A 24,302-nucleotide genomic window follows, 5' to 3' on the forward strand; every position below is an offset into this window, starting at 1 on the left:
CGAGATGGAACCTCGGAGGATAGACAAATCGTTGCCATTCTGTCTTTCTTAATCGGAATAGCTTCCACTTACAGAAACTATCCATATAGAAATATTAAATACAACAACAAAAAGGTTAAAACTTGACGTTTGATCACAGAACACTTTTGTAGCGTATCTGTCACCGAACGATTCTGCTAGGGTTGTACAATAGTTACAGAATGGTTTCGTCCGCTGAATGCGACCAATAATTCTTGTTTTATGACGTGCAGTATAATCTCCGACTACCCATGCGCCCTTTGTTCATTAATTTAAGACTAAAATAACAGGTCTGGAGTTTGAATACATTGCAGTAGACACAAAAAAAGTGAAAAAAAATTGAATGAAGACTACCTGTATCAAATAGAAAATAGTGAAGAAAAACAGAAGAAGCAGTTAGCTTTCAACAAAACGGTCTGGAGTTTTCTATTTAGACTTTTAACATGTATCGGATTTTTTTGAGCCTTCAAGGGTTTTTCTGTTAAATTCAGAAATTATGTATCTAATGGTATCAAACTGTTGATATAAGTCTTTATCAATGATATACACCAAAATGAGGGTTAATGATTTGAAGTGACTACCAGGAGCAAAGTCAGAATATATAAGACCTGTGTGAGACCAGTAATGACATACGCGTTAGAGACCAGAGCAGAGAACACCATAACTAAACGGCTTTTAAGAACTACTTAAATGCGAACGCTGAGATCAATAGCGGAACACACATTATTTTACCTGGAGAGAAATGATGAAATAAGGAAATGGAGAGACTATATGGACAGAATATCCGATGACAGGTTGGCTAAAATTGCAAAGGAAGAAAAACCGAATACATCCCGACCACCTACAGGATGGTATGAAAGCTGGTCTTCATCATCCCAGCTGCAGTTAGGCAACCATTGATGCAAACACAGTCCTAACGTAGGATGAAGAACAAGATTAACATTTAAATTAAATAGAAATAGAATAATGGAACTTTTTTCAACGGTATTTATTAAAAAAAATCAAACAGACTGGTAAATGTTGTTACATCTAATGAAACTCAATGGTTTCATGTTATAGGATAAATTATTAATGAAAAAATAATAATTTTGAACATTTTATTCATTTTTTTAAACAACATGATGTTAATATAATCTACCTTTGTACAGTGACAAGGTCTCTTACTACAATAGCTGGAGACTACCTATAATCTATATTCTCAATTTCTAAAAACAATAAAACAAAAACAATATGATAGTACTTCCATCTGAACGAAGTCAATATCATACTAAAATGTAGATAAGGACTTTATCACAGCTTTACAAGCGTTACTAATTTCAAAATATCTAATAATAACATATGAAATTATAATTAGTTGCATAAACAAAGATAAAATAGCAAATATGTAATGTCTTGTTGGGATTAACAAAATTTTTGTTATTGAAATCTGGTCATATAAATCGAAATAAAAGTTATACCATCTTTGCATTAAAAAAAACCGACCATTTTATGGGAAAAATGCAAATTTATGGCAGTTCTCAGAGTTATGTAATATGAACAAAATAGTATATTTCATTAGAGATCTGGAAATAAGGATTTTGCCGAGCACGCTTCACACGAGAAGTTATGCAAGCACGGAAAAATCCATTTCTAGACGTGTAATGAACCATATTTTACCGTAGAACTTCAATGGCAATCCAGATTTGCTAGTAGGACCTAAAATTCAAACGTAAACGTTTGTATTATTTTGCAAATACGAACCACATAATGAAGTTCTACTGTAATTCACACAATCGAAAACGTTTTAATTTGAAGAGTATCATTATGCATTTTCTTTTTATTATTTACATATAATTTATCGTATTAGTGCATTTGGCAGAAAAATAATCAATTATCAATATTATCAAATATCATTATATAATTGAATTGTCCGAGGACAATAATTTTATTATAGAATTGGACTCTTAACAAAATCTAATCAAAATAACTATCATTTCAAAAATAAGTGAAATCAATTAATTACTCAAATAATTAAGATATTATAGTCTCGATTAATTTCCTCAGAGAAAAACATTATGATCAAGATCATGAAATATGTCACTGAATGAAAACGATTTTAGCTGTAATATTTAATATTATTTATATATAAATAATATTATTGAAAAGCATTGTTTTATATTAAAATATTGAATATATTAATGTGATTTGTTGCTATTGTCTTGCTTGTTCCACAATAGTCATGCTTGAAACAAATTACTACAATATGTTCAATTCGTCTTCCGATTACGAAGAAAATTGATCATATTTCTACTGCCGCTTTTGATTCAGGTTTATAGGTTCAATAACTTTATTAAATTGGAATTTGGAAACATTTATAAACAGAAAAAGTAAGCCAAAACCCAATCAATATGATATCACCAATCCTTCGAATTTACTACTAATTTAGAAAAATATATTTGAAACTCGTAGTTTATTTTGCCAGCATAACCATAAGTTGTAGTAGTTGAACTAATTTTTTAACAAACTATTTAGAATTATCTCAAATTACAGATTTGTTAAAAAGTTTTAAAAACATGTGAAGTGCATTAACGATAATATGCAACTAGTACTTTAAGTTTGTGAAAAAAACTGTATTAATCCTTGTTAAAAAGCATGATAAATGTTTGCAGAAATGCTGTATAAAAAAATTATAGAAATAGGTACAGGTCAGTAAGAAATAATGTAATTATATAATCAGTACTCGCTCTGCAAAAAAATTGAAAATATAATTCCATATACCGCAACAAATAAAGAATCCCTTTACACAAATATTGAAATATAATTATTTGGAAATTTTTTTTATCCTTTATACGAAAAATATGTCCATTATTTTAGTCAAACTACATGATTCATAGTAAATATTCGGAAAATTAGAAACTCGAACCAAAGACATCTGTAGGCTTCACCTACTTAGCAATCAATTATTTTTGTTTTCTACGATATACATGTAGAAATAATATACAGAACAAAGTGAAAATATGTGGAAACAATCGAAACTGTGAATTGAGTTCCTATTACGTAAAGTAACTGAACAAATATTATCCATTTATTAATTATGAATATGCATTTATTTATTATGGAATAGATAAGATATCGAGTTATGTGAGTAAATAAGAAAACATATACTGATGAAGAAATGACAATACTGAAGATATTGTTAATATTGATGTCCACAGTTTTTAGAGCCAGCATGATTTTTCTATAATCAAAACCTGTGTGTCAATTCACTGAAATATTAATGAGTTGATGTGACTCGACCTCAATAGACATTAGAAGACATCATTTAACATGAAGTGGCATTAATTCTCTTGCCTTTGAAAGAGTACAGTTCTCTGTAGGAAAAAAAAATTAATATCCTTTTATAGTACATCTTCTGATATTGAAAAATAAACATCACCGGACTATCTGCTGATAATAAAACCTAGCTATAAGATATTTGGTATGTAATTACAGTTTTATGTAAGTTTTTTAAAATTATTGATTGATCGAATCGAAAGTTTATCATTTGGATTCAAATATCATTTAGTAAAATATTTTGTCAGTATTATTAAATCATCATAGCACTCTCAACTACACTAGTTAATAAAATATTAATTTTTTGCTAAATTTATATAATTTCCATTGACTACACTAGCGCTACTTTGGTGAGAATTTGAACAATAATTTGCTGTTTTGGACCAATTTCTTTTATTGTATACCAATAGTAATCCCCTAACATATTTTCGTCCCACAATCCCTGATGAAAAAATCTTTAAATCTTGATGAAATCAATCCACATGTTTATCAATCATATTTACATACATAGGAAGTAATCAGGAAAATAATTCAAATTTTCAATAAGTCAGCCAGCCAATCTTTAATACAACATCTTTATAATTTTCATTTTTTTTATTTCTCAAAAACTCTTTAACAATGAATTGAATTGATCTTCAAAATCACTTCTCAATGTCATCTTCTAATATATTCTGACTGGAATTATCAGTACATATTGGTTTTGGAAGATCTTTTAGATGAAAAATTGACTTAATAACAGAGAATACTTGACTTATTTTTTGTATTTTATCTTACAGTTTTCATCATACAAATGTAATAGTCATTTTCATGATTGCTAAGTTCTCTTCATAACATTAGTGAAACAAATGGATTTCACAAGCACATGGGTATCCACTTTTTATCTTTGCAATAAAATATCCAAAATAATGAAAATATGCATTTTTTAAAGAATCTACAATAGGTCTTTTCTTTGAAAATATAAATTATTCAAAAATATAACAAAAACGATTTATTTGCACTTTCTACTTGAACGTTGAGTAAGAATTGACGAATATTAAACTCAAGTCACCATATAGGGTAGTTGAAAAAAATATTTCGTTGAAGAAAAACATATAACGTAATGGAGTATTTCTACTTACACTTTTAAATTCAAGAAAAGTAGGTTGACACATTTATAAACATGTTAGGGGATATTCAAAAGGTGTAAACTAGTAAAACTTTTGGTTATTTAACTGAAAAGTATTATGCTGTCTTTATCAGTAGAAAATTATTTATAAAAGTCAATAAAAGACCATATTCATCCTTAATATCCAATCAAATGTCTCTGAATCTTGAAACTGTTTTAGTTTCTTCGAATATATCGAACAACCCAGGGGATCAATTATAGACGTAAATTTTTAATTATTAAGAAAATTTGGATAGATTGAAATGTTTCTCCTTACATTTACACTTCATATTCATTCTGAAACAAGACGTGATAGGACATTTTTATTATTGTTTCTGGCTAACTTTCATTTGAATAAACAATACTAACTATCTGCAAGGGTATAAAAACCATGTAAACTAGTGCTATTGGTTTAATTTTTATATGGGAATGATTCGAAGCAATCCTATTATTTTGAATTCGAGTAGTTTCACGCCTATTGTGTAGAATTAAGAAAAGATCGACAATTATTGCAAGTATATGACCACATAATCTATTGAATTATAATTTTTATAATTTATTAACTATAAATATCATTTGTTGGAAATATTGTTGAGAGCAAGTTACTATTAGATGATTTTCATTATTTCCACTGAAAAACTTTTTATATATACATGTACAAATATATTTATATATAATTATCCAACATTAGAAACGTTGTTTATTGAAATTTATACAATATAAAAATGCATTTCATAAAACTAACGCTATCTATATACATTCAATATAAACAACTCTAGGCATAAAAACTGAAAACAAATTAGTATCAGAGGAACGTGTTGGTTTGAAATTTTATTGTATTACATTAGTACTTGAGTCGTAGCTTTGCAATGCAATAATGAAATGAAAATATTATTCGAAATACTTAATGTCCTCCATTATGAAAAAGGTACTATTTACCACTTTTTATGATAAATATTTAAAAATAGTAAATGTTTTCTGTACCGATCCACATATATATGATTTTAAAATAATTACAATCCTATCATTTTCTCTGTTCTAAATTATCTTTCTTATATCTAGAAATACTGGAAAATTTTCGTTAAATTCCCATATGCTGCATTTGTGAAAACTTTGTCGGATCAATAAAAACATATTAGAAAAAGTTTTGTTTAAAGTAAACATATCAGAATAACTCTTGTCAGTTTATAAACAAACAAAAAAAAATATTCAGCAGTCGTTATAATAGATGTAATCACAGACAAAATTACTCAAATGTGAATTTTGTGTAGCATTTATAAATCTAAGATCAGCCTGTAGGTAGTTCTCACTAAATGTTTTAAATATTTTTATCTCTAATGCTCGAGAATAAATCTAGACAAGTTGTTCAGAAACTCTATTGCTAAACGTTAACTATTAGAAGTGATTTTATGTCCATTTCAAAAAGGGAATACTAGTACCCTTTGAGGATGACTCTGTGAGGTATAATAACAGATAGATACAAACTTTACATTGTATAAGACTGTAGTAATATAATTGTTTACTATCAAGCTTCTGCTTTATATTTGAGGTGCCTAAAATCCAATACTAAAAAGTCCATTTTTTTGCGAAGTTTAGTTTGATATTGTTTCTTATAGAGTTTTCCATGCTGAGTTCAGTACAACTGTTATTTTGTAGCAAATCCCGCCACATCCTAGTGTATTTTGAGGTCAGAGTTGAGGTTAGTTGCAATATCCGCCGAAAGGCAGTTACGACATTTTTAGTTCCAAAATCCGCCAAATCCAAATCGGCCTAATTTCGTTACTCAACTACCCATGATCCTCTGGATGTTGTTTACCCTTTATGCTTTATTTTCTATATATACTTGGAATCATTGAGAAAGATTTAAAAATAAAAGACACTATTCTTAGGCATGAAGAGTATGAAGAAGTTCTGGGGAAACATGGAACCGTTCATCAATTTACTGTAAAATTTGTAAAAAAATTGATGAAACAAAATTTATCCGTTGTCCCTATTACGTTTAATGCTTCTGACGAGTATAAAAACGCGGGATTGTATTACTAATTATCACTGCAAGCTTAAACTATATATAATTTTTTTTATTTATGCTTAAAAACTGACAAAACAGCGTCAATTTCAAAGATGTAGTTTGCGTTTGGCAGAAGACTTTCTGAACACCCTTTATAACTAGGCATTCATATATGGGAATAAATGTTTACTGCTTATGTAATTATAAGAAATTTGGTTTTGTGATGTGGATTGGGTTGTAACAATAAATATTCCAACTGGTATTGAATGTGTGGAATATTTTAGTCTTATAAAAATATATATTTTTTTTATACTATTGGAAGTAAAATAAAGATTTGATTTTTGAATTTGCATGTAGTTTTCCGTTTCATAAACAAAATTCTTTATTTAGAATGTTTTTCTACATTTTATAAACGATATGCAAACATAACAAAAAAAATAACAATATGGAACATATTCAAATAAATGTGTTCAAAAAATTCTCTAGTCATCAAATGATAAAGTTTTGCGAATTACTGGTATAATTGGTAAAAGTTTACCTTCATATTCAACTATTTAACGTATTTAACTATAAAGCATTGGAAAATATGGGAATATCAATATAAAATATTTTACCAAATTAATTACAATGTGTTTCAAGAGAAATTTACTATGAATTCCACTGGAGCCCAACTCCACATTTGTGTAATGGGAGTGTATCTGTGATGATTTGTATTTTGTTGTAACTACACCATATACTAAGATATTATACCAAAGATGAAAAACTGGTGACCGTTACTTTAAAATTCCAACAACCCAGGAACTAATCTGAGAACAATTTCAAAAGGATTGAGTTTTGTGAAATTATAATTCAAAATCAAAACGAAATTGTTTAAAAAAAACGATTGACAGATTAATCTAATATTTAAGGAAGACTGCGAATCAGTTCATAATAAAATAAGGTTGAAAAATAATTTGAAATATAATTTTAATGATAGAATTATTTCTTGGTCTATTTCTTTGAGGTTATTTAGAACAAAATGGAATTATTCTAGAGTCTATTATAATTTCAAACAAATATGGCACAAGTAATTACCATTTTTTGAAATTTAACTCATTTGAGTGATACTTTCACATTCAGAACATTGTTATTTGTGTGGATTCGACCTTAGTCTTTCCTGAACTTGTTTCCATACTGTTCCATTTAAATGCTAATAACTAAACAACAGCAAAATAGGAATAATTGTAATCCAGTGGAACAGTGAGGTTTATTATACGAGGTGCGTCTAAAAATTTGTTGTAAGTCAAACCATGAACGCCATATCCTACGAGGATATTTTTTAACGGTCGCTACGAAGCATCAGTCATATTCGGCTATAGTTGAGCAGGGTGGGCTTGTGGGTCTTGCTAAACTGGCTGTAATCCGCGTGCGTAATTTCTTGGTTCAACGTGGCGGAACTGTTCCCGATTTTCCACCGTACTCCCCTGACCTGGCATCTTGTAGACTTTGCTCGCCCGAAAGTTTTAATAGGGGTACGTTTTACGGGCGTATCCCAAAAGTGTGATGTGAACAATGCCGATTACTTTGAAGGCCAATAAATCTAATTGTTTATTTTGTTTCTTTTCTATTACCATTCAGCAAATCTTTTAGACACACTTCGTTATGTATCGTGACGAAACTTGCACTAACTGCGTTAAAGATTTTAAATTGATATTCCTATGTTACACAAAATATTTTCAATCCCAAATTTTCTGAAAATGTATGCCTCATGTAATACGATAAACTTCTCATAATTAATATGCAAATTTTTACAGAGTTGAAATGCAAGCTTCAAATTTGATTAAGGATCGGTATTATAAAGTCCGGTTGACCATAAGTTGAGATTCAATTGTTTGTTGAAGCCGAATTTACGTATTATAAACGTTAGCCAGGGGTCAAAGGGGTAGTTGACTGTCAGTTGTTTCAACCGTAACGAAGGTTCAGTTTGAAGTGTCAACCGAGAGTTGAAAGGTACTTTCTAATCTCAATTTTTGTTTACTTTGCTTTACTTATATATTATTTGGAAAGATAATAGTAATGATAATTCATCTGATATTCTGTTTACTCTTTTTCCTTTGCAATTAATCTTTTCAAATTTATATAATATTGAAACTACACGTGGAAATTTCAAACAAAATTATACTTCCACCTTTGACTGACACACCCTCCCCTGCAAAATTCAGTTCACTCGGATTTGATGGTTACAATTGAACTCTAAGTGCAGCCAACTCAAATTTTTCAGCACAAAGCTCCGGTTGGCCAACGGATGGTTGCAAATGCGTTAAAATACCGAATCGATGTTAACCATTCGTGAAGTTTCGACGTGCGGTTGAATAACGTCTGGTCGAACAAAACTTTTATAATACCGACCCTAAGCAAGTTTAAAAGATCTTTGTCACTGGTACTTAACAAGTAGGCTTTTATTGTCCAGTTTTATCGTTTAAATTTTGATCACCATCGAAATTATAGGCCACTAATGCCAGTGAAATGAAAAAAGCATTATAAAACTGTCAATAAACCCAAAAGTTTCTGAAATAGGATAGCTTTATACTGAAACACAAAACATTAATGTTCAATTTGCACAAATATATCTCTTAATTAACTAAATGTCATAAAAATGAAATTAGAAAGGTATATTTGTAAAGTAAGTTCTGTCATCACAAAAAACAACTTGACGCCATTTCAATCTCGCTGTTGGTTGTGTGTACTTTACAACGTATGTTTGAATCTAAACCAAGTGAAATTTATCGACAAATCGACTATGCTCCTACTCACTTTCATATGTATCGGCATCTGAATCCATTCCCTGTTGGTTAGATATGTAACAGCGAAAACACCGTGGTCCATTGCATAAGTGTCAAGATTATTCGAAGCGTTTAGGGAAAACTTGTACCACTCTATGACAAATGTCTGGAGAATCACGTGCGAATGGTAGTTTTTGCTTATTTTACCGTATCTGTGCTGGTTTTATTATAAAACCTACTTTACGAACATCCCTTGCATGGATAAAGTATTTTAAATTTACATTTTTAATTGATAACAAGGTTTGATATAAATGAATAAAGTTAAACAGCAGTAAATTAATTAATAACTTTTAACAATAATTTGTTATTTTGACAATTTATTTGAGAAGGTGACTGGAAATAAAATAAAGAGCCGAACACTTCAGTGATTCAACAGTAGGGATTGCACCATAAAGACCGTTTACAAAAAATGTCTTTCAGAAGTGTTCGCTTACTATATACTGCTTTAATATTATATTTTGATTAAATGACTCTTATATACAATTTAAACGAATAAGAAACAAGGTTTCGACAATTCCTTGTTGTATAATAAAAATTTGTATGTAAAATGTTTCAAAACCTTTTTTTTTCTATATTGACAATACTTTTTTGATAATCCTGTACACAAATAGATTTTACCACACACGAAGTATATCACAATGATCGACATAATCAGAAACTACTGGTAATATTTTTCTAGAATTCGTAAACGAGATATTTGAATTAAAATTTTTTCAGTAGTCTTTGGTTAGGTTAGGTTGTAGAGAAAATTGAAATTTCTTAATTGTATTTTTATAATTGACAACAAATTTTTATATAACTTTGTTCCTATCATCATATTAAAGATTCCAGTTTTTAGTTATATTGAAAATTTTCGAAAGTACAATTAATTTTTTGGAAAAAAACTCGAAACACTATAATTTATCTTAAGCTTCATAAATCTGTGACACTATTTAAAGGAGTTGATGGTTACAACTATGTATCTAACTATTTTGTAGATACTAGGAAAAAGGAAAATTTTTGTGATTATTAGAATTGTCTGATTTATCAATAGGGTTTTAATAAGAGTTGTCAAGAATCAAGTTCACACATACTGAAATTTTAAGAGGTCCATTAATGTTTGGAAGGCCTCAGAGTGAACCACGATCAATCTAGATCAAGATTGCCTTTACTAACCTAACCTAGATGCAGTCAGTTTGAACATTCACTATAGTTGCTCTAATTACTCGACTGTTGCTGTATTACAATTATGCATAAGCTGCATTCATTTCCTTCGATAGATTTAAATTTATTTTAATTTTAACAAGCTGCTCGTTGTTTTACATTTGTAGATGATCTGAGTCATGGAGTCTATAAAGAACCATGTCAAATTCTTTATACTCTTCCAAAAAATCCCTAATAATAACCACACGGAAATTCAAATTTTACATAGTTTCTAAAAAACTATCGAAGTTTTAGATTTAGAGTTGTACTTTGAAACATACAAGGTTAACAAAATTCTTTATTACCAATAAATTTCTTAAAACCCGTTTGAAACAGAATAATTCTTTTCTCAATCTAACAAGTTAGTTAATGAAATAAACATCATTTAAATGTATTCTATAATTTATTGACATAAATACTTATTTTCAAGGTTTTTATTGCACTTAAACCCCTAATGTTGCACCTTTGTAATTTCGGCCATTTCAGCAAGGGTTTAGACTTAAACAACCATCAGTCACCATCACTAATAAATTGCCTGCTTGTGTATATGACACTGATTTCGTTTCTATTAATAGTTTTACTTCAACTCAAATCTGAAAAAAATTTGCTTATTGTTAAATATCTGTGAAATTAGAAAACGACTCTGACTGGTAAAATAAAATAATAATAATACATTGTATCAATATAAATGTCGGAGCAACTTTCTATACTACGTATGAGCAATATCTAAAAATGAATCTTTCTGCCTGTAATCAGCTTCATGCATAGTATTAAAAGAAATTGAACTGTATAATCCAGCTCCAGACATGGCGGGTAGTTCTTTAGCTTTTAAATTATACTTTTCATTATTTGAGTCTATCCGAACATTGTCACTATTTAGTTTGATTTCCATGTCTATTGGTTTTGATGATACCTTAGTATTTGTACTTCCTGGCACTAATCTTACATCGGAAGAATTTTTCAGTGAATACTTGAAAAATTCATATGTTGACCAACATATAGCGGTGGCTGGCATCTGGTACATTACTCTTGCGTGGACACCTGAAATATAATTACCTTAAGTAAAATATCGTATAGGAGATATGGTATATTTCTAAATTATGTCTTAACTGAGAACAACATATTTTCTCTCTAAGACAGAAGCGGATTAGACAAAGGCTCATGCCTAGTTATACAGGATTACAAATGGACGCAAACACTTCAAAGTGTACTAAAAAGGAAAAAATAAAATCAAACTTGAATTCTAGTTAATCCAGTGAATAATGCCATTAAATGTCGAAAGAAATGAGTTAAGAAAAAAATGAATAATATAACAATTACGGTAGTTTTGTTATGAAATATTTAAAGATTTGTTTGTACAAAATTTTGTTTTTTATTTTTATATTAATATTATTGTTTGTTTCGAGAAGTATATTGTCACTGAAATTTTATCTACAGTTAGATTAACAAAAAAAATACAAAATTTTCTCCCAGGATTGAAATCCAGAGACTTAATGTTATAGAAACCCAGCTGCTTCACCATCATGCTTTTTCAAAATAGCAAAAAGTTTAAACAAAATATTATTTTCTTTCTATAATTCCACACCAAATGTTATAGCACAATTAGTAATGGAAGATCTTGTCCTAAGCAAAATTGATATAAATATTCCATTCTTTCTCCGATATGTAAATGATGGCATTACTGCCGTACCAAAAAATCAAATCGAAAACAGGAATAAAAAATTCAATTCTTATCATAAAATATTTCAATTCACAATCGAAATCGAACAAAATAATAAAATTAATTCTGTTGATGTCACATTATACGGGGTGTATAAAGTTGATCCCGTCTCTAGGATAGATAGAAAACTGAAAAATACTTGGGGTTTCCTCAGTAAAAAATTTTCGTAACGTCATCTTTATTCAAGATAAAGGGCGTTGAAGAAAAAAAATATACCCATTGTTTACGATTTTGCCGCAACTACTGACAACATTGTATTGAAATTTTATACGAATATGTTTCAGAAGCTACATACATGGATACATCCAGAGAATTTGTTTTTATACCTGACTCTCAGAGAGGGCGCTAGTTACACGGTTCGTACCAAGTAGTATTGAACATAACTTTTCCAATATTAGATTTAGTAAGCAAAATTTCAAGTTAACTTAAACATCATTTAATTTTACGCCAAAATGATACTCTTGATAAAACACGATACTATGTACCGTTTTCGGAATATTTTGATTGGAAACTTATGAAGTAATAATCGATGCTGGTATAAAGTATCGATAAAGATATTAATTATTATTATTAATAATTAGTAAGCATCCATCTATCCTAGAAACGAGATCAACTTTTTTTTAAACACCCTGTATAAAATTAACAATAACATAGAATGGTATACGAAACCAACTTGGTCCTCAAGATATTTGTGTCATCCTATGTTACAAAAAATATCAGTGATAATAACTTTGCCTAATAGATCGATTCAACTATCAGATCCCGAATTTAGATGCTTAGCTATTCAAAAAGCAAAAACTGCATCGAAAGAAAATTATTATCCGGAAAAAATTATAAACAACATATTCACGAAAAAAATAAACAGATACTATAATCAATTAAAAAACAAAACAGAAAAAAAACATGAAAACATTTCTCCTTACCATATGTACAAGGACTTTCCCAACAACTAATTGATTCAATAAATATGATATTAATATAAGTCATAAAGGACATAATACACTATGCAAATATTTCATTAAATTAAAATATAAAACACCAAAAAACAGAAGAAGTAATATTATATATAAAGTGCCTTGTAACAATTGTGACGCTGTGTACATAGGGCAGACATCTCAGTATTTAGAAAATAGACTAAAAGGTCATCAATCCGATAAAAAAAACTGCATTAACGAATCACGGAATATCAAAAAAACATAAATTCAATTATAAAGATTCAAAAATTCTTTGATCGGAATTAAATACACGAAAAAGAGAATTTTTAGAAATGGTTCACAATGTTCACATTCATAAGAAGGAAAAAGCTATAAATGATATAAAAGACCTAAATAAAGGAAAAAATAAATTTCTATTTTGATAATCATGATGTAAGTGATCTATTGATCAATATAAATAAGCATTGTCTGTGTCAATAGCATATTTTGATATATACTGAAAGTAGGCGAAACGGCAAAATTGTTATCTATCTTTTAAAAATAAAAAAAAAACACATTTTATACTAGAAGAGACCTAAAATCAAGACGATTTAAAAATATATAATATAACTATGTCGTAGGGACGGTCTTAATGAAGTATTTCAATTAATTACCAATCAATTGTTTTAAGAATGTTTTATCATTAAGCAAATGTGCGAAATTAAAATTGATAAATTAACTGGTTAAATATCGGTTGTAAAAGTCTATAAAGTCTTACAGAGTGAATTAAGTGTTTGAAAATGTATTAGCACGATATTAAACATTAGCAAGTAGCGTTGAGTTGATAAATTTTGTTAAAAAAAGAATACCACTCAATTATTCTATTAAAAAAAATAAGAATTTATTTATGGTAGTCATCGTTAATACATAAAATCGTAAATGCGAAAATATTAACAAAGTATATTTCACAAATATTTATTTCGGGAAATAACTTGAGATAAACTGTTTTATCTACTGTGACATAAAAAGGAATTTTAAATAGAAATGAATTTAAAATATTTCATCTGAAACAAGTATTTTTATTTTATTATCATACCAATTATGTGATAACTCGATTGCTATTATGATTATTAAATTATAAAAATTTCTCTATTGCTCAATATAAATCTCCAATAAACATACAAATCACCAATAGAGAATTTATTCCATTTGCTATACTGTATATGGTTTAGCATATGGTAGCAATTTATTAACCCGATGCATATTTTGCAAATGTCTTCATAATTAACCACTCGTAAGTAATGAGTAATGATTGATTCTTAAAGTGCTCTATAATAACAATGGGATATACATTTAGATTATAGTCTAAGAGCTAGCAACGTTTTTGAGATAGAATGTCAGGTAGGCTAGTTTTGTTATATGCTATCTCTCTCACTTTCCCAGACGTCATACGAGCTATCTGGCTGGCAGTAGTGAGTGCGTTCATCGATGCAGATCCTACCTGTACAGGTAAAATATCAATTTTTCGAACCATTTCAAAAGGTTTCTTTTTTTGTTGTTATTATTTTTACTTTTTGCAACATGAATTGCCAGATATTTTTATTGTTGTTTAACTGTGCCAGACGTTTTTTGCAAATAGTTTTAAATCAAAATAGAAACGTGTACGAATTTGATAAATTTTATTATTATGAAAGATAAGTCAAATAATAAGAAAACGAATACAATACTAAGTCACTGTTTTTGAACAAAAAGTAATTTGATTTATTTATATGTTCTAAGCACAGTCAGCAATGCCAGCAAGACGCAAAGGGACCAATTTGAGTCGTCTAACAAATCCAACAAAACAATGCAGATGTGCGTGTGAGTATAGCACAGTTATGTGAATCACAAGAGGCACGAGATGAACAAAATCAACAAAGACAATTAGAACGAAGAGAAACACGCAGATTCGTAGTCACCAGACGTAGGGGAATGGACCAACAATGCCAACAAGTTCTTCGAGTATTTACAACAGATTAATTTCTAGTCTATACCAGCATTCCAGTATGAGCCTGATGTAGAGCATTAGGCTGATTTCAAAGTGGTTATTGGACAACTGTATGTGGCATATTCTCGCATAATTAAAAGTAAAAATATGAATAAACATTTTTGATGTCTGGATATCTATCAAGAATTTTAATTTGAAATATTTCGTAGATATAATCTATATCTATATATTTGTAATGAAGAATAACGTTTGCCGTGTCAGCTAGTTTTAAATACGTAGGGTGTCTTATAACGACCCAACTACTTTAGTTGGAAAAAAAAATACATTATACTTATTTTTATATGTATTTATTGGTATGAATTAAAAGAAAAAAGAAACAAAATTTCACTTTTTAAATACGACATTGTTTAAATGACGCCCATCACGTTGATAGCACTCCTCAAACCGTTCGCGTACATTTTCAAAAAACTTTTTGTAGAAGTAGTCGAGGAATACTCCTAATTCAAGATCACCTCTTCGTGAAATCACCTTTTTTGCGATGTAGCCCCATCCTGTTTGAATCAAGTTATTCGGTTATAATGGTGACACTGTTGCAGTTGAGGCCCGAAACAATTGCGTAGCATGTAAACATAGCATGCAGAAGTTACATTCACTGCATGTCCTTTGTTATCTTCATAAAAGTTGTGCCCAATAATGTAGTTCGCCGATATAGCGACCCACACGGTGATTTTTGGGCTATGCAACGGGCGTTTATGTAAGATCTGAAGATGTGGCGTTCTTGTTGTCCTTGGACGAACGTGATGAATTTCTTCAATTGTGTTTCCAATAGTATTGAATGTCTGGATCCAAGCTAAAATTGTTGCATTGCCTGGAGCTTCCGCAATGTTGCGTAGTCCATAATGTCATGTAACCGATACAAACGCCAAACTCGAGTAAGTGATCGATTGTTCTCGACATACGCACTCACACACAAAGAAGGTTACTCTCTTGTGTACGGCACGATGGCAACTAAAAATTCAAGGAACGCACTAGTAAACGACCCCCGCGCCGTCTTTGCTTCTCACTCACTCTTGAAATAGTTGAATCGTTTTGAGACACCCTGTAAAATAAAGTACTCCACAACTTTTTTAATTATGTGTAAAATTTCTGAGTAGAATTGTTTTAACATAAATGTACTTTTTAATAAAGAAATGATAAACCTATTAATGAATATTATAAAATTGATTTGAATGTCTAAAAGTAGTAAGAATGATAAAAAATTATTTATTTAACTCGTTAATTTTTCAACAAAAATAACTATTTTTCTATATATATATATATATATATATATATATATATATATATATATATATATATATATATATATATATATTTAATTTATAAATATTAAACGAATTTATGTTCACTTCCATATGAATAAAAATAATCAGAACACTTGATTATATCTAATGTTATTGCATAACTCATTATCATAGATTTGTAGTGTTTATTGTTTCATTATAGTAGACATATAGATACAAATTTAGATAACCTTTGTCAACACTGTAGTTCCTTACAAAACCAATCATTGTATACAAAATCTTTTAATATAAGAAATATTTGTTTGATTAAAATCGAGGAAGTCCAATTAAAATGAGAATATTTAATTCAGAGCAATTCTCAAACATGAAAACTTAAAAATATGAAACGTTAAATATAGGCTATAGAATTGAAAGACCTGAAGAAAATTTGCATAAAACTAACATTCGTCTCTAGACTGAAAGGTAGAATAAAAATTATATACATATCAAAAGAAATTTTATGAAAAGAAAACTGGATTCAAAAATTTCAGAATTCTACATCCATTATTAAGAATAGCAAACGAAATAATTTTACAATGTTGAACAAAAAGGGTAATATATACTAAAACTTATTTTAATTTCAAATGAAAAATAATGATATTGTCAAAATCGCTTTTACAATTTTATCACGCCCCAATAAGTAAATAAAAAGACAAGTGACTGATGTTACCAAGTAAAAAAGATTATAATTTCAAGAATGGAGTTGGGCAGCGCGATTTTTTGTACTGCATTACTTTAAGGCCCATGACTTATCTTTCTTTTCTTCACCGCTTTTTCAATTCTTCTCAACAGGTTGCGATTCTGGACTTTTCCATTCCACCTTTGGCCATGGTCTTCTTCTTTTACCTATTTTCCCTTCTTCAACGACCACTTTTCATATTTTTTCAGCATTTTTTTAATGTCTATATCACACTAAGCTTTTATGAAACTTGTCACTGATTGTTATTTATAGATTCTTCAGTTCTTAATTAGTTATTCTTTTTCAAAGTCTTTCATTTATTTTCTCCCAAATATTTGCTTCAGAACATTAATTTCCCATGTAATCAGTTCTGCTTCTTTCACCTTTGTTAAAACTCAAATTTCACTTTCGTATGTTACTGTAAGTCATATTATTGTTCAATATATTTTAATTTTGGATGCTCTAGATGACTCCTGACATATATTTAGTTACTTAATGCTCCCACAGCTTTACTTCCTTTCACTATTCTGTTATTTATTTCAGTCTGTTCTTCATCACTATTTGTCTGTTATTCCAAGGTATTCTTTGCAAGAAATCCTTTTTTTGGGTATCTTTGTTCCATAATTTATGCAGCCTCTACTAGTTTACAGAATGCTCTTTCCATTTTTTCTATGTTCTGGTTATCAAACCTTAATCATATGAATATGCAATTATTTGCTGCTTATGGTGATAAATTGAGCTCTGTTGTTTGTATCCTGTTATCTAGTGCCATTAGATTAAGGCCATTGTCAAAATTAGATCTCCTTGTTTCAATCCCTTTTGAACCCTAAATTTTTCTGATTCTGTTGCACGTTACTCTATCGTGTGAGTTCTCTAATATCATCTTGATTAACTTCACCTTTTTTGGGATTCTTGGTAGGTTCAAGGCAATATATTTTATTTCTATCTATTGTGTCATTAGCCTGCTTAAAATTTAAAAAATGTAACATGTAGACCTAGACTTTACTCATAGCTTTTATCCATTTGTATCTTAAAGTTGAATATCACATGTGCCATTCCTCTTCCTTCCTTGAAACTTCTTTATTATTCGTTTCCAGATCCAAAAATAGTACCTCTCTATAATCTCAATTCTGCTGGAATTCCATACTCTTCTGTATTTTAATGGTTTTTCTCATATTTTATCCATTTGAAAATTTTTTCATCTGCTAGTTCTTCCAACTAGACCCACACTTTCTATTTCGTCCTCTATATCTTCTTGTTATAGGTCTTCTTCTTGTCCATTCAGCATTCCTTCAAAGTATTGAGTCCATCTTTTAACTTTTTCTTGTAGATCTGTTACTAGCCTTCTCTTGTTATCCCCGACACTTGGACTAACTGTACCCTCTCATGATCTCATGGCTTAAAATTTTGTTTCAAATTTAAACATTTAAAAACAATATCTGACATGGTTCACAAATACTAGGAGAACAGTATATCTGTTGACCTTTTTTGATATTGTAAGATCTTTTCAAAACCGTATAAGGAAATCTCGTTTGGAAGTTCTAATCAGGACTAGAGAAAACCACAGCTAGCATTATTATTTGTAGTATGTATTCAAGAGAAATTTTGCATCAGACTTGTTATGTTTGGAGTATGCAACATTGTTTATTTATTTAAAACTTGATTAGATTTTCCGCCGCATTTGGGTTTTTATTGTCTCGTGGTTTCAATAGTATCTTAGTTGTCCTTGTGGTTTTTATTTTCATTGAATAATAATTAAATCCAAACACATATTGAAAGCTACACTTTAAATAACAAACCATTGAGAATCAAATTCATTATACATTTTTCCAAATCAGTTTAGCTTGAAAATTATGTTGGAAAAAAATAATATTTAGCTCTACTTTATAGTGAATAAGTAAAATAAAAATTCTTACCTCTGAAAAATCCAGATAATCCTTTTAATCGATACACAGTTTTAATAGCTTCAACCATCCCACTACCGACCGGGGTTTGTTGTGTGTTTAATACAGTTTTACACACATCCAAAGGTGTGGTTATAGCTGCAGCTACTCCTCCAGCTAATGCTCCACTTACCATATGTGCTGTTGGATTATAAACTTTGGATTTGTTAATAACTTTTTGTGACATTTCATATACCACAAAATGAATACTTTGGAAAGGGATATTCATTGTTAACTGTGTTGTGTAAGATCTATAAAATGCTCTAATACCTTCTGTTTTGTATGTATTTACAGCACACCTTAGCGCAGATGTATAAGGTGAATTTGTCATTTGCATTCTTTGTTTCACAACTGAAAAAATAGAACATATTAATTAAAAGTTAATGTTTGTTTTTGAATCATACTGAATATTTTAAAACTGTAGCATAAAAATATGTCGCAGATTACTAACGTAGGTAGCAGCAAATTTTTATGGGATTCCCAGAATATTTACTTGGGTACAAAAGCAAATTACCCTACACATTTTTGTATTAAAAATTGCGTTAATAAACTATGTATGGATAGTTTTTCCATTTAATATAAATTTTATTAATAGCTTCAACTAAATATTGAGAAATGACAGATTTTCATTTTTATAGTTAAATAATGTCTTAATTTAACTACTTTACTTTGAAGTGAAAGGGCAGCACGCCACTAGCAAATAATCAAAAAGTATTGAATAGTAACAATAATTTTAAATATGCTTGTATATTTGAAATGAAAAAGACCAAAAAAGAGAAAAAACAAACTATGTGTTGTAAATTAACTAATAAGTGGAGTAATATTTGTATTGATAGTAACAATAATCAATATTGTTATTAAAAAATGAGTAACAAGTAACATCAATAATGTCATTAATTTATAGATATCAGTTATAAAGGTATTAGTGACAATTATTGGGAAATATAATTAAAAATTTAACATTAAATTTCAATTTAACTAAAAATTAAAGAATACCTTCAGCGGGATTCATAAAACCATCATGTATTAATGTTGCTATGCATCCAGATGATCCTAAAAAAAGCAATTTCTTCAAACGTCTTATTATTTTTTTCAATAAATATTTTTGATACTAGTTCTATTCTAACTTCTTTTTTTATACATAATATTTTGATATTTTGGCCGAACTTTGGCTTTTAACAAATACTATTTGACATTGACAACGTTGGTTTATAAATGAATAGACAATTTATCAATGCATTTCAAACTACAACTTACTTCAATTATACATCAAAAAGGTTTTGGACAAGGAAAATCAACAGTAATGTGATACATACTATAAAACAAGTGATTGAAAAAAACTATGAGCACAACATTAATATGCAAATGCTTTTCATCCACTTCAAACAAGCATTCGACGTGTTTGTCGGAAATTATCTAGAATAACTAAAAAATTTCAGCTCTAAAAAAAATTCCTGTTTATATTTGAGCCACCCACCTAATTTAATAATATATGTATAAGACATATTACATAGGTATGCAATTCTTTAAATTAATAGAAGTTATCGATATGATAAAAATCAAATTAAACAGCATTAACAAACCTCCAACTAGAAAAAAAAATACTTTCAATTATATAAATTTTTTAAACAATCAAATAAAAAAAATGTTTCAAAATGGTTCATATACATAAAAAATGAAAAATCTATCAATGATGAACAAAATGGTAAATAAGTGATCTATTCTATACATCAATGTCAAATAATGGTTTGTTTAAAGTCAAACCAGGACAGAATTTAAAATTTGTTAAAATATACATTTTAATATTCATCTGGTGATGTACAGATGTATTTGAATGCAGAAAGGGGCATTTAGTCAGATTCGATAAATATCAAAACTATGCTATTAAGAAAGAAGATAGTATATAAACCATTTACTGAGCAACTACACATTAACTTTTGGAGAATTCGTTGAAAGAATAAAAAACTTGTTTTACTGTACCATTTAATAGATTACTTTAAATTCTTATTAATACAATATATACAATTTATCAGTTAAATAAATATTGATATTTGCCAGTTGCAAGATACCTATTAATTACATGAGTAACTATCAACTGAAAATTGTTATATTTCAGTATAATGCAAAAGATTTCAATACTGTATTGAAAAATTGGAAAATAACAATTGTGTACCTATTTTTAGCAGAAATATAATCTATTCAAAGACTTATACTGATATGTACTACTGGTTATTGGTCTTTTTGCCTTTGAGTTAAATATTGACTTACCATAAATCAACGTATCATATCGAAATGAATTAAAGTGTTTTGAAAAATAATTCTTCAAAAATTCATAACTGCTAAAATATAGGGCATGTGAAGGACCTGCTCCTACAACCATCGCAGACATACCTCGAACAGGTCTAAGAAGACCCTCATGTCTGACCATTCTTAATAATGTTTCTCCGATACCTTCAGTTCCTGTTGCAGCCAAAGACTGCATTCTCGTCTACAAGATATAAGTATATCAATAACATGTGCAAATATTGGTATTAAAATTAGACAAATTTTACATTTGTTGTTTTGTACAACTGCAATTACTTCCCACTTATATTTGATTTCTTCAAGCAGGATTAAAACTACAATATATCAACTTCTTAATTTGCCTAGTTGTATATATTTGTAAGCCACTTTCTTATGAATGTATGTAGATATGGGGGTGCCAAAAACACTACAACTCAAAGAATCTATTGTATAGGTTGATACATTCAGCAGATCTTCTCTGGTTATAGTTTTCCAGAAGAGTCTTTGCCTGTCTCAGCCCCTGTAGGTTGTTCCAACGATTGGTTTTGCTCATATTTATCTTCTTTTCCAATGCTTTTTTATTGTTCTGTAGCTGATACCACAGAAGGGTTCAGGTCCCCTGAAGAGCTTGTCTGCCCTCACTTTAGCGAACTTATCAGCTGTTTCATTTCCCTTCATTCTGGTGTATAATTATCTTGAAGCCAAACTTTTTTGATGCATCGTCCTGAGACATGCCCCAGGTGTGATCATTATTTAGAGACAGTACAAAGGTAGTCTTTGTACAACCAAGAGATCCTTCCTCATGGTATTCAGAATAGTGCTAGTACTCCAAATCACTGCCCCATATGCGATGATTGGTCTCAAAATTGCCATGTACATTCTCAGTAGGATCTTTCATGTTTGTTCCAGATAAGTTTACTATCTTGTGCGAGTTCTATATATTTTCCCTCTATTTTCCACTCAATGGCTTGCCTGTCTAGCTTGACAGGCTTGAGGTCGAGTTTTTTCTTCCTAGTGAAGGTAATTAGAACTTATTCCATTTGACATTTAGTTCCCAGATAGACACAACCTTTTTGTGTACTTTCTCTTTCTCCAGGCTTTAATATGCCAAAGTTTTTTGTATTGTGTATAGTATATGTATCTATGGTTGTTCTTCTATCTACGGGGTTCTTTTATATCACTTGCTTCTTTTTAATCATTACTTAATAGTAGGCTCCCTTTGGTGTTTGTTCATGGCCATAATAATAAATTGTAATTTTTTTATTATTTCTAACTCAGACTGAAATAATCATCTCTTCCGACCTTTTAAGAGGCTAAGAAAGTACAATTTCTCTAAAAGAAGTTGTTTTATATCATGGACGTCAAGAAATAATTTTGTAAAATTGCAAAATTACTCAATTTTAATAATTTTTCTTAAGACTAATTCATATTTACCTATCTAATTGAATGAAAATAATAAAAAAATGATAACATGTATTTATTCAATAATTATAGTGAATTCAGTAGACTCATTTTTTTTGTGATAAACTGAGTAAATGTTTGCAGGGTTTATATTAGCATGTAAAACGTAAAAGTATTAAAGATATGATGAATATTCTAGTAGTTATTTAATTCTACTTCAAACATTACAATTTTAAATTTGGTCTATTATATAATAATTTAGGGTTTAATTCATATTGAACCAATAATAGGCTATTTATGCATTGCCTTGATTATTCAATAGTATTTATTCCAAATTTTCCATATTTAATATTCAAGTAAAAGCAGATCAATACCTAATTTATATTCAAAGCAAGTACTGAACAATATTCACATAATCAAAAATATTTGGAAATTTTTTAATAAATTATTTGCAATTTGCTTGAACTTGAACTATACAGCCTTAAACATTAACCAATATACCTTATATTGGTATGAAGTGGAATGGGAAGCATATATTGTACTGTAATAAATAAAAACGACTTATAATATAGTGAAATTCGTTAACTCTAATTTTATTCTGCGTTTATTTGGATTCATATTAATGTAATTCAAAATATTTATGACAGTACATTTAAGAAATTGTCACTTACATAACTACTATGAATAAAAATAGAAACATTTACCTTAACCGAATCGAGGGGGTACATAACACAATGTTCCATGACACCCGCAATTGCTCCAGCAATCATATGGGCTGTTACATTGTCGGTAGGAAGCGTTTCGTAATCTTCGGGGTTCATTTTTGATAATAAGGATTGGAATGGTAAAACAAAATACTTTCTATGGAAGGTTGGAACAACGTTGTCACGAAAATTTATACCGTTACGACTAACGAATAAAATAATATCATTTAAAAGTACTATACCTAACCTTCGAACCCCTTATACACATTTGCACTGTCATTAGTGTCATTGTTGTCATATAAATCTTCTTTTAGTTAACTTTAGGATACTGATAAAACAATCAGAGCCGGTTTATATTTCGATCGTATATACAGGAAATTTTATTTGTATCTAGAGTAGATTCAATAGAATTTGCCCAGTTTTAATATTCAAATTTGATAACAAGTTTTTTAATTGGATCAATAACTGCATAAAAATTCCCTTAAAAATAGTTGTTTTCAAATAACATAATTAAAAAAATGAAAATCATGTCACTTATATAGATGGTTGATATTAAAAATAGTAAAGAGTACTGATCACAGCTTGAGTTTCAATTTTTTTACTGATAATTGCTTAAGCAAAATTCAATTGCTATGATCCAACTCGTACAAAACATTTGTAATAATATCCAAAGAATCCATATACCTGATTTTAAATATGATAAGTTCGTAAATAAAACTACAAAGGTCGTTAACAGATATCAATCATCCTAAATGTAAAATGTAGGTTTATATTAAAGTGCGTTTACAATTTATAACCTGTTATAGTTGATTTGGATTCTATTACGCATGCTACAATTTTATAGG

At 29.1% G+C, this 24,302-nt stretch overlaps 1 protein-coding gene across 2 annotated transcripts; it reads right to left on the minus strand.

Annotated features, from left to right (window-relative positions):
- Window positions 1–1,101: 1,101 nt before the first annotated feature.
- On the minus strand, window positions 1,102–23,863 carry LOC130904155 (mitoferrin). 2 transcript variants are annotated; one of them, XM_057816744.1, is made up of 6 exons: window positions 23,458–23,767; window positions 21,338–21,557; window positions 20,066–20,122; window positions 19,043–19,420; window positions 11,400–11,527; window positions 1,102–11,079 (listed from the first exon to the last, which is right to left on the minus strand). In XM_057816744.1, the coding sequence occupies exons 1-6, from the start codon at window positions 23,572–23,574 to the stop codon at window positions 11,074–11,076; spliced, it is 906 nt and encodes a 301-aa protein (XP_057672727.1). In that variant the 5' UTR covers window positions 23,575–23,767; the 3' UTR covers window positions 1,102–11,073. The 2 variants fall into 2 exon arrangements, with proteins under 2 accessions (XP_057672727.1, XP_057672726.1); XM_057816743.1 differs by having other exon boundaries at window positions 1,102–11,527; window positions 23,458–23,863.
- Window positions 23,864–24,302: the final 439 nt, after the last annotated feature.

This window comes from Diorhabda carinulata, chromosome 2 (assembly GCF_026250575.1).
Source record: "Diorhabda carinulata isolate Delta chromosome 2, icDioCari1.1, whole genome shotgun sequence".
Lineage (NCBI taxonomy): Eukaryota > Metazoa > Arthropoda > Insecta > Coleoptera > Chrysomelidae > Diorhabda > Diorhabda carinulata.

Coding starts and splice junctions, on each gene's coding strand:
- LOC130904155 (XM_057816743.1), bottom strand. CDS start 23,574: ATGAACCCCGAAGATTACGAAACGCTTCCTACCGACAATGTAACAGCC. Junction 21,558..23,457: donor ACCCCCTCGATTCGGTTAAG/GTAAATGTTTCT, acceptor TATATCTTGTAG/ACGAGAATGCAGTCTTTGGC. Junction 11,528..19,042: donor ATTATCTGGATTTTTCAGAG/GTAAGAATTTTT, acceptor ATTATATTTCAG/GTGTCCACGCAAGAGTAATG.